Source organism: Ptychodera flava, chromosome 9 (assembly GCF_041260155.1).
Source record: "Ptychodera flava strain L36383 chromosome 9, AS_Pfla_20210202, whole genome shotgun sequence".
Taxonomy (NCBI): Eukaryota; Metazoa; Hemichordata; class Enteropneusta; family Ptychoderidae; genus Ptychodera; species Ptychodera flava.
In genome coordinates this window covers 6,940,645-6,952,693 of record NC_091936.1, presented here as the reverse complement: position 1 = coordinate 6,952,693, position 12,049 = coordinate 6,940,645, and the positions used below count along the sequence as shown (strand labels likewise).

The following is a 12,049-nucleotide window of genomic DNA, read 5'->3' as shown; positions in this document are numbered from 1 at the left end:
AGTGGAAGGGTACAGAATAACCAGGAAGCACAAAAAATGGTTAAAGCTCATTTGTAACATTTTGACCCACTGACTGTTTGGCCATAAATGCTGAATCAATAACTACCATATTTATACACCAGGTTCTGTTTCTGCTTTCATTGCATTGAAATAATTTCACTATGAACCAGGATATTTTGCTAAATTTTGGTTTAGGGTAATATAAATTACAAAGCAATATCCCTACACTAACAAATTTAAGTATAAACAATATCCCTACACTAACAATCTATACCTATTTTGCAATAATGGAGACGACAAGGAAAAACCCATAAACCATACATTGTACAATAAGATTTTGGTATTGTAGACTTTAAATCTGAAAAGATCACTTTACAATAACCACATTACTACCATGCTGTTCTGTTAACCTAATTACAAAATACAGTCAGCTAGTATAGACAAGTAAATACCACATTTTAGTTTATTTGCCATTTATTTCAAAAAAGTATGCTTTTGAAGGGAGAGCATGTACGGTGTACATTTTAAAACTGTTCGAAGTGTGTACAGTATGCAGAGATCAATAGGTCGTGTCGCTGAGGTCAAAATGGTCTGTTACAGATAGAAGCGGCAAAAGATTGATGGGAATTCACGTAATGCACACAACATGCAACCATTGAAGTACTCCTGACGCTGACTTACCTACAAAATCCTGTTTTGTATTGTCCCATAATGGCGCCGCTCGGACTCCATTATAAACTAGAGCAAAAAACGCTTTCTTTACCTGCAAGCAATCACAGTGAAATGTGGTTCAGACATCTGGAATCATAAATTATGGAAGAGTAAAACACTGCACATGAAGTACCAGCGTATGATAAATTGAATAATAAACAAACAATGACAATACTGATGTCTTCCATTTTGGATCAATACGAGTTATTTCCAGTTTGTTTCAAATAAGCAGGATATTGAACCGACACTTGTCAACTTTTCATATGACTTTGCCTCAAGCAAGATATCATAAACATTTAGAAAACAAACCTAGCACTGACAATGCAATAAATTATAATGTCTAATATACATTGGAGATTTAATGACTGTAAGTCATAACATTTGCAACAGAGTAGCGGTACCAACAGACTACTGAGTGTATGAAATACATCCTTCAAAGACAAAAACATGCAAATTAGAGGGTTTGTGGAAAGGCCGTTTGACTTAACATATCAAGCAAATAAAAGAATGAAAACACAGTCTACTGAATTAAAAGGCCAGTAGCTGAAACATTGAAAATTTTTTCACCTTCATTTTTAATATCAACTGAAGGTTCTTGTTCTTCCCCCCAAGCATGCTGAATTTAATAGTACTCAGATTGTCAACTCAGCCTGTATGTGTGTACACTTCATTGTTATTGATGGTGAATTTTGGTGTAGATTAGAATTCAGATGTAACCAATAACAACATACATGTACTTTACACTTATTAATGCCATGTTGACAAGGTAAATAGTAAGTGTCAACACACTTTTGACAGTAGAACACCAACTCAAAATTGACATACAAAAAACTGTGAAAAAAATTATGAAAAGTTTGGTCCTATAAGAGCATAGAGAAGATGTCAATAACCTGTTAATGCTTGTTTTGCTTTAAATGACCAAGATATTACTGCTGAAGGGAGAGATAGCATGTAGACTGCTTCATTAAAATGGCACGGATAGGAATTCAATGTTTACTAGTCATCTGATGTACACATGTCTCATGTACTTACCAATAACTGAGTATCAAACACAACCAGTTTTGAACTTGTAGGTATAAGGTCATAACATCTGTGTGCTTTCATAAATCTTACAAATGCTAAGTGTTCATCTGCTGGTAAACAAAATGCAAAAGAATTTCATAACTTCTCATTTTACTATTAGAGTACAAAGTTGTAGTATTTTGACATTATTCTTCTCCTTCTGTGTGATCTGTGTGATTCATGTTATTGAAATGCTGGTATGATGAAAGGTCAAGTGTTAGATATTGACCCAAAGTTTGAGGACATCATTTCTGGTAGATCCAGAAATTACCGTCATTGACAGATTAATAATGTTCCTCAAAAACTAGGACGAATGCAGGCTTGCAAGAGTCTGTAGTTAGATAATGCTTCAGTCCATCAAAAAAGTGATATTAATCCCTCTCTACATTGCAAAACAATAGTTCAAATAATGTCAAATGTTGTAACTTTGTCCTGTTATTTGGGACAGGAAAATACACATGCATTTTCACATGACACATTATTCAAATATTGATTGTGTTGCATTCACTTATATACATTTTTTGTCAACTTTTTTTCCCAGAAATATACTAAAATAAAATAAATAGAAGAAAACAGATTATGTACATAACATTCATGTGTAATCTGTGACCAAAATCTTTCTGGAGACTTCCTTTTTTTGCATTTTTGGCAAAGTGCCAGAGATGGTTGGCATATCTCAGTGTATGTGTTAACATAATCACTTTTTTCAACTGTAGGATTCATGCTTGAAAAGACAGAGAACACTGTCAAGTTAGTGATTAAACCTGACATATAAGCCGGACTTCCATTGAACATGCCTGAATTACCCGGATATATAAACAGCTAAAGGCCTGAACGGGGTAAATCTTACGCAGTCTTGTCTACACTGTATGACAAATTATCGGATACATTGTAATACGATGTTTATGCTTCATTGGGTGAATATTACGTAATTGCAAAAATATATTGGGTTACTGTTGTAACTTGTAAATTTTCTAACAACAGGATAAAATCATAGGCTGGTAAATGTAACTACATGATGCCTCAGCAAAATCTTTGTCAATGTAAGTCTTGCTATTTGCAGGTATAATGTACAAGAACGGTCTAAAGAGTGGTACCCACAAATATATGTGCTACATATTGTATAGTAGAAAATGGGGCTCACCATCTTCGTCTATATCCATGTTTTCCAAAACAGGGTCTGAACTGGAGAACTGAAATGGCAAACAGATGAATGCTTTACTTGAGAATGGAGGCCAAACGTAGGGAATAGAGAAATTAACGCAAAACTTTTAGCTAGGCAACACTTTGACCTTTTATTGTTGATGTCATAGGGCAGAAGTGACAGAGTGACAGGAGCTGACAAAATGCAAAACAAAACAAACAAATCATGAATAAATAACATCGATGAAAATTTGTTACTGTGTTGGGAACATATACAAAAGAATTTCACAAATCCAGAAAGAGGTGATAAGACCAGAAGGCCAGTGTAATGTAAACTCAAAATGCATTGTTGATATCAAAGGTTACACGCTTCAATTTACAACACTGGCTGCAAAAGAATAGGTTTAGTGAAAGCAATATCAGCTATTCATGTTTGACCCAATTGTCACTCACACATGAAAGAACACACATTCATGGTTCAACCTTTTACCCCCATTCCAATGTATAAAGGTCCACAACACCAGTGAAAGCAATGCGGGTTATACCAAAGTCTGGTTGTCAAAGGGTTTGATTAGATGTATCCATGGTAACTGTGATTAAAACTGACTGAGCTAAGCAAATGAACGGTGGTATAATCTGCCGTGTGTTAATTCTATAACGTGGCAAGATTTCAGATCCCCTGTTTTGAGTAAATTAAAATTGTCTCATCTGTATTGTTATCTGTCCATTAATTTTCTTAATTAAAATAATTGTGTACACTGTGAAATAATTTAATTAAATGCCTATTCCAGTATTATTTCATAAAATAATCTATTGGCAGGTAGAGTATATCATCAGTGAATTATTCAAGAAAAATAATGTCAAAAAACAGTAAATGAAAATTTGAGACTTTGTCAGAAATTAATTTATGCACGTAATAACATGTTGTTAATTTAGAAATGAAATATTGATTAGCTGATGTATATGAAACATCAAAATTGAATGGGAGCCTTTGCATTGCCATTGTAATTTCTGATAGACAGTGAGTAAAAATAGAAACAGCATTTAATTTGATGGCCTCCATTCCAGCAAGCATTAAACCCCTTGACTGGTAGCCCCCAACAGTACTAAACATGGATACAGAATTATACAGCACTGAGTTGAAATTCAGTTGACGTTTTAATAGAAAAGGCCCTACTCCAGTATTGGCAGCATGCACAGATGTATATTTGCAATTTTGGCGTGTAAGAATACATGCAATTTAACAATTTAGCTAATGATGCAATGACAACGGTGAACTTGGCAGGTTACTGTGAAGCGTCAAGATCGCATAAAGCTGTCACAGAGACTGTCCTAGATTATAGTGTCAGCATGAGTTGAGACGGAAGGACAACTTACCACGGCATCCCTGCACAGCATACTACCATCTAACGCTGTGTTGTTAGCCTGCCCTTGCAGTGTGGTCGGTGGTTGGCGCCTCCCCGGCTCCTCACTGTAGTCCTGAATCTTTAACTGAGCCAGTTTGTTAACTGTAAGATGCAGAATGGAGACTTGGATGAAATATCAGTCAGGGTAAAAAGTCAGTTAGAAGGTAGGAGGTAGGAGACGTTGCAAAGTACAGGATCAAGGCATGAGAGACTCCGAGCTCTGTCAGCTGTGTTGGTCTATGCTAACTATCTAAAGAATGATAGGCCAACACGGCAGGACCACAGCAGCAAGAAACACACACGGCTTCATTATGCGTCTCTGTAATTACCTAGGTGGTTACCATGGTAACAGGCAATGAAACACTACTGTGGTCGGGGTTATTTTATCACACTGCACTGTACTATCAAGAGGATATACACACTATCACATTTGAGCAGGCGTTCATAACAGGTGTTTAAAAACAGTAGCCTAAGGGTCCTTAATTTTGCCTTCATGATTTCAACTACAGCCTAGACCACAGGACAAGGACTTTTTGGTTTCTGATTGAATTTCCATTTGAAATAGAGGTACAAATCCCCAGCTACCTATCAGCAGAATTCAGGGTTACATTGCAACAGGCGTGTAAAGCAAACCCACTGCAGTAATTTGATTAGGAGACAAAGGTAATAGATTGATAGAGGCTCAGACTCCAGCTAGCATCAACTCACAGAGACTCCAGCTAGCATCAACTCACAGAGACTCCAGCTAGCATCAACTCACAGAGACTCCAGCTACCTTCAACTCACAGAGACTCCAGCTACCTTCAACTCACTCACACAGCAGACTCAATCTACTGTAGCATCCACTCACACAGAGTCCACTGCTGTGGATTATGTCACTTCTATAAATTACTGACGACTGAACACAGGTCAGCAGGTGACAACACTGTTTTGCTATCTGACTCACAATGCCCAACAATACACATTTCATTCCCTTGTGTATGATGTTTTGGCCAGCAAAAACACATCTCAATGCCATATATTATTAATATTAGCTTAAAGATTCGTTAAAAATAATTCACAAATAATCCATCACATTATTCAACGTATATCAGAGGGTAAATGTCTATTTTTGTACATGTTTGTTTATATTTACATCTCCCTCCCTCTCTCTCTCTCTCTCTCTCTCTCTCTCTCTCTCTCTCTCTCTCTGTATATATATATATATATATATATATATATATATATATATATATATATATATATATATATATATATATATATATATATATATCCCACACTGCTATTATTATGGTAATGTCTACACATTACATCTATTACATATGACAGTCAATGGCACACAATCTGCAAAACTTATCTTTCTAAGCTTCCCTATCTGATCCTTAAAACATCGATTAGTACCTTGACACCAGCTGTTTTAAGATGGAAGCTTAATTGAAATGGTGATAGTAAATGTCTTTTTACCATCCTATCTTCTTTTTACCTGAATTTCTGTAGGTTTATATGGTGCAGTCTTTGAAATGTTACTGATTGTATGACAATATATGTGTTGATATCATGACTCTGTTATATATTAAACACCTATTGCCTGGTCATGAGGGCTATAGTGCCCGTCTATTACCCTGAGGGGCCACGTGTTACCAGAAACACATCGCTATTCCCCAAGGCCGTAGGCCTAGGGGTATAGCGATGTGTTTCTGGTAACACACAGCTAAGAGGGGTAATAGATGAGCGCTATAGCCCGAATAAAGACCAGGCTATAGGTGTTTTATAACACACCACATACTCATGTTGTATTGTTATATAGTTTTTAATGTGTTTTGATATTTTGCACCGCAACAATCAATTGTGATAAGTTTACTGGGCTATGTTTCCACAGCGGTTGTACGTGGTACCACATTCTTTCAAAAGATATTCTAAGCATTATACCTCGCGACATCCTTAGTTGCACTTTAATCTTTTCCGTTGATTAGCTGTTCAAGTTCCTACGCTGTTGGAATGTTGGAAAATGTTGAAAAATCTGTTTTAGAGAATGTATCGTCACCTATCCCGGCTGCACATCATGTTCTATTCACCTGCAATTGTTGCAAAGCTGCAGACGACACTACGGTCACGTGACGAGGCACTTTTCCAAATTTGGTCAAAACTATTTCCCTAGGGAAATAGCTTTTCAAAAAAATACCCCCTGACGTCACTTTTTTCAATCCCTGTGGGGACTAGATGTATCTATTTTCTCATCACATGACGTATTCTGGCGAATCGTGACACGGAGCATGTGGCGTGTTGTAAATACACATACATGTAGCTCTTTTATCTTTGATCTACTCATTCTTTGTCATGGCACTTTACAAATTGTACAATATAAATAAACTTTAATCATGCAATTTGCAGACATGATTGTTATAAAAAACATATTTCAAGCAACTTCAAAGAAAGCATGAACTAAAAAAAACACTTCCAATAATTTGCTTTTAACACCAATTTTAATCATCATAAAGACAGGCTGGGAATTTGTCCTTGGATTTTCAAATTCAATGCAATAATCAAATTATCAAGTGAACACAATCATCATAAATTTTACTGTTTATACTTGTTTTCATGAATAACAGTGATGTTTCATGTGTGCATGCAACATACTACAGTATATAGCATAAGATTAAGTGAAAAAATTCAAACACAATTTAAATTTTTTCTCTCAATTATTTCCATATTTCATAATGAAGCCTCATCATTATGGCTTTACATCAAAGTAATTGTCAATTAGAATGTAAAAATTTAACTTTTGATGTTTGTTAATATGGCAAAGTGTTATGAAAAAATGATATTCCATTATCACATCAATCATTAACAACTACATATGTCAGTTTGCTGTGTCTGCCACATTGACACACACCAATGATTCCACAAAGTTCAGTTGTTCAAATTTTAAATATTACATGTACATGTAATGTTCTGGTAGAGGGATAATGTGAAGGCAATTCTAGATAATAATATGTATATTTTGGCTAGTAGATGCCAAAATGTACCGGTATGTACAGGTACTGTTATTGGTTTCTTTTGATTTTCTGCGAGTGAGAAGACCTACAGCTACAGTACTGTACCGGTATGTCTTGTGATGAATTTTTCAGCGATTTTAAAGATTTTCATAAAAATATCATTGATTTATTAAACCATGCATGATTGAAAAAAATTATCTTTGAGGGATGTCAGTTTATGTCTTTAGTAAAGTTGTCAGCATGACTGCATAACTACGCTCACATTGAACAATTTTACAAATCAACAAAATCCTTCATAAAGCTATGGTGGCCAATTTACATAGTGCCTAGTTTGCATATTTTTGTGTTAAGATACTGTATTCTATTGTATGGTTGTCAATATATAAATATATTTCTTGGAAAAGAGAGGGGTGGTCAACCCCTCAAATCTTGTTCTGGAGAACCCTGCGTACATACATGTACATGTACCAACGTTTTCAAAAGGTTGCTTGGTAAACCCACAATCAGGGAAAAGGGGTTAAAGGGTTAATGTCAACTTTGAATTTCACTCCACACTTGCAACTCATATTGATATCAATGATGTCCCTCATGGTAAGACAACATGATGAAGCTGGCAGTAAAGTTCACACTTTAATTTTTTACATGAAATCCACATAGCAACAGCTTTTTCAACTTGAAGCCTAACAACCATGAAATTTTGAGTTACTATGATTGTACCACTATATACTGGTTGATTTTTACACTGATGTTGGGTCAGCCAATGACAAGTAAAGTTATAACCGAGATGTACTATAGAAATAAAGGGCGACACCATGACCATTAATGGTTATTTATGGACAAAGGCGAGAGGAAAGCCAAAAATTAACGGGCGAGGCTTGCTAGCAGACAATGGGGCCCCAGAACTTGTCAGTGAGTGCAACGCACTGTAACGCACGCTGTAAAAATTTTGCAAATCCGGAAACTGTTTCAAAAAAGTGTGTAAATTTGGCCAAGAAGTACTCAATTTTAATTTGTGATTGATTATAATCTTTGTGCAAATCACAATTTATGTTTTAGCTGTAAACTTATGATGTTTACAATATTATTCATATTCACAGGCATGTAAACAAACCATTACTGTGTATTTATTGTCAGTCAAATGGTTCAGCTCTACGAATTCAAATGCAATGGATAGGGCGTGGTAATATGTGCTATAAATGAATACAAAAGGTCGGCTAAAAATTTCGTCCATATGCAAATACATTTTCTAATATCCTCCTTTACAATTAACTTGATTAAAATGTTACTGTAGTATACTGTACCATAAAACATATGTTCAATGACTGGGGTAGAATTAGGAACAATCCAGTAATTAAAGTTGTGTGAAGATAATATCAATTTATAATCCAACTGTTATCAACAGGAGATTTCTGAAAAGTGCTGCTGGCATTACATTAAACCCTGTTCAGCACACACACTCTGGTTTGAATCACACAATCAAATTTACTGAACCACAACAAGATCAGCTGGAAAGAAATGAACAATTTACATGGTTTACGTAACAGAATAGGATACATTTATAGATGAAGACTGATAGAATGAATTTAGCAGTCGAGACAGGGAAGTTAAAATCCAATTGAAGACAGAATTTGGAAGTTGGAGCATTGTATTGTGATATTGTATCTAATTGTCATGTAGGTACATGTACATGTATGTGACATCTCCTTGTTCTATTGTACATCATTAAATCTATTCCCTTTGATCATAAATATTCATTGAAAATTACTGCAATTTGAAATTATTTTGTCTCATGTAGAGTGTACAGGAACTTATGATTTGATGTGCCTTCAAGAAGACAGTGGTGTTGATTGACTCCATCTAAGGTGATTTCAAAACCTGTGTTGATAATTCATTTAAGGAATTCTGTGTCTTGAATAGACTGGAAGATCAATTGCCAGAGGGCAGTACTTGCACTCCCTTCCTCCACTGGATAGAGAATGTAAGTAGTGCCCTAAGGATATGGATATTCCTGTAGACATCATGGGTTATTATATATGACTGTATCTGCAAATTCTACGGTGCATCACAATGTCCTGTGTATGAGATATGCCAGCCATGTAGCACCATGGATGTTTATACATCATACAAAGAAAGTGACTGTTCAGATATGAAGCAATTCAGACTATAAGCTGTGTTTGGTGGATGATTACATTTGTTGAGTTGTGAGGACATTACGTCTTAGATGGACTTTTCAATTATTTGGAAATCAAGGGTTCTTAAAATCTGTTACATATATTATTAAGGGGTCAAAGAAAAGTCTAATATGATCATTTGATTTTTACTCTCATTTTTAAAGAAAACTTATGTTTGACATGTTATCGTCAAAGAAGTGAGAAACACTTTACTGATTGATAATGAAGCAGAAAGTTTAAAATGACATTTTTCTACGGGAAGCATTACATTCATCACTCAGAGCATTCTCCCTGACACTTCACTCAGAGGAATCATGGAGAGCGCCCTCATGTGGCAAATCTATACTAGGTTTACGTACTAGCTACTAGGTATCTGATACCCTTCAAAACATGGATTTGACTGTTGTTTGACAACCAGTTCAGGTATTGTATCCTTTAACAGACTGTCAGTGTGAGGCCATCATGTACCATTAGTTGAAACTGTTTGAAAAGTGTTAGGAGACTGAACTGCAGTAAGATTCTTATGTCGTGAAAAAAATACAAATTATGACCAAAGAAATATGTTCTGCATATCACTATCCGCGATGCAAAAGTGATACTGCATAAATTTGACACACCCCTGAATCAAATTTCTTCCATTCATGACAATAACATATATTCCATTTGTAGCTTTGGGGCTGACTGACAAAAGAAAATTTTACGAAATTCCAAAATAGACAGGTAAAGTTCAGAAATCTTTATAACGAAGCTAGAAAACACACTGCCACACTTCCTTGGTGCATGCTATATGTAGTGTATTAATTATATATAAACCTGATAATGACATTGAAAGGAAACACCTTCACCTTGAAACGACCTAGTCACCTTAAGAGCTGGATAGGTTACATCAGGAATAAAAGAAAATGTGTTTAGAAACAATTTGTGAATTAACTGTGGCTTTGCTGTCAACTTTTGACTTACCCCGATACTTGAAATAGTCTCCTGTGTGGAACAAAACCAAGTCAGATATTCATTACTTCTGTGCAATTTTTACTTTACACAAGTGCCCAACTATGTGACATGTCATAGATTAATTGTGTTAAAGAATGCATCTTTCACCAGTTACATGCTGTAATTTTTCATTGCACAACGTACCGTTAAGCACCCGTCATACATAAGATGGAATAACTACTGCATCAAATTGATGATAGATATGAATTTTCATGATGTATAATTAGCAATCTTGTTCAGCAAAACCTTGTTGAAAGGACCAGTCACAATGACTTTTAATGATTTATTTTTTTATTATTTTTGTTTTGCATGTCAACTACAGTTTCTTGTACTAAGTACTATGCAAAGCATGTTGAGATATACGGTATTCAGCTTGTCAACTCAGCCTGTACAGTGTAAACTGCATTGTTATTTTTGATAAGTGAATTTTGATCGTGACTAGAATTCAAATGTAAACAATAACAGGCCATTTTAAACGTATAGATGATGTGTTGACAAGCTAAATAGTTGGTTTGCAACATGCTTTGGGGAGTAGAACAAGAACTTGTTATTGATATACAAAACAAAAAAATTGAAAAAACCACTGGAAGTTACAGCTGCTGGTCCTTTATGAACAACACATGTATAACCCTGTGCTGCCATTTCTCTGATAGCATATCAAGGCAGAGGTTCAATGTTTTGATTGCACACTTGATACTGTAACCCCTTCAAAGTTACATCACTGAATAACTTTCATCACTATGTAAGTCTATAGTTTACGCAGAACGGGACGGAGAGTCACCCCCTGTATATTTACTGCACTACCAAGACATTTCCAACCCACCAGGTGGGGCTGGGGTTATTGATAAGGTTGGGGTAAGTGAACAGGGGGTGACTGTCCTGTAACACCTTTGGCTAACATGAAGTGTTGGCATCCAACCATTCTAGGGCAGACTTCACATCGCTTCATTTCATAGAAGGCAAGTGTCTACATGTAATATCAATGGAGTCTATCAGAAATGGTCAAACTAATGAATACCAGTACACCAATTGAGTTAGTGCATGCAGAAGGAGTTACATTGTATTCTGGTTACTTGTCTCAGTTCATGAGAGTTACTGTAAAGTATGGACAATTTTCAGTCTCTGCTGTAAAAATTAAATCACACTTCTTATAATATCTTGCATGTTTACTCTCAGCTGCACAGTTTAAAGTGCATAGATAAATATGTGTACACTATAGAAATAATTATAATTGGAATCTGAAGGTGAAGACATTAGGTTGTGCCTTGTGTTACATTCATATACTTTTTTCACTGCTGCATATACTTTTGTATTTTTTATAATACATGTACAGTACCCTTGTGATGCACCAATCATAATTTGGTAACTAATCATACATGTGACATCTTTGCTGTACACATACATGTACATCTGCTTTTCAAAAGACTGCCACCACGAAAGGATTCTGCAAATACTGATCCATACATTACAGTTTCAAACTTTCCATTTGGATGAGAATAACAAAAGTGAGATAATTAGAATAGCTGTGATTGTAGACCGAACAGCTCTGTCAGCACCACCAGTCTATCAA

At 35.5% G+C, this 12,049-nt stretch overlaps 1 protein-coding gene across 14 annotated transcripts in view; it reads right to left on the bottom strand.

The window, feature by feature from the left end:
• Positions 1-12,049, bottom strand: part of LOC139139886 (5'-AMP-activated protein kinase subunit gamma-1-like) — a 76,710-nt gene that overhangs the window by 14,354 nt on the left and 50,307 nt on the right. For 4 of the 14 annotated variants that reach the window (XM_070708847.1, XM_070708843.1, XM_070708855.1 and 1 more), the window contains 5 exons: positions 10,450-10,470; positions 4,294-4,424; positions 2,918-2,966; positions 1,744-1,844; positions 682-763 (listed from right to left, as the gene is read on the bottom strand). In XM_070708847.1, coding sequence (XP_070564948.1) covers positions 682-763; positions 1,744-1,844; positions 2,918-2,966; positions 4,294-4,424; positions 10,450-10,470 — 384 coding nt within the window. The remainder of the gene's footprint in view (positions 1-681; positions 764-1,743; positions 1,845-2,917; positions 2,967-4,293; positions 4,425-10,449; positions 10,471-12,049) is intronic. The other 10 variants (XM_070708852.1, XM_070708846.1, XM_070708857.1 and 7 more) reach the window with 3 other exon arrangements.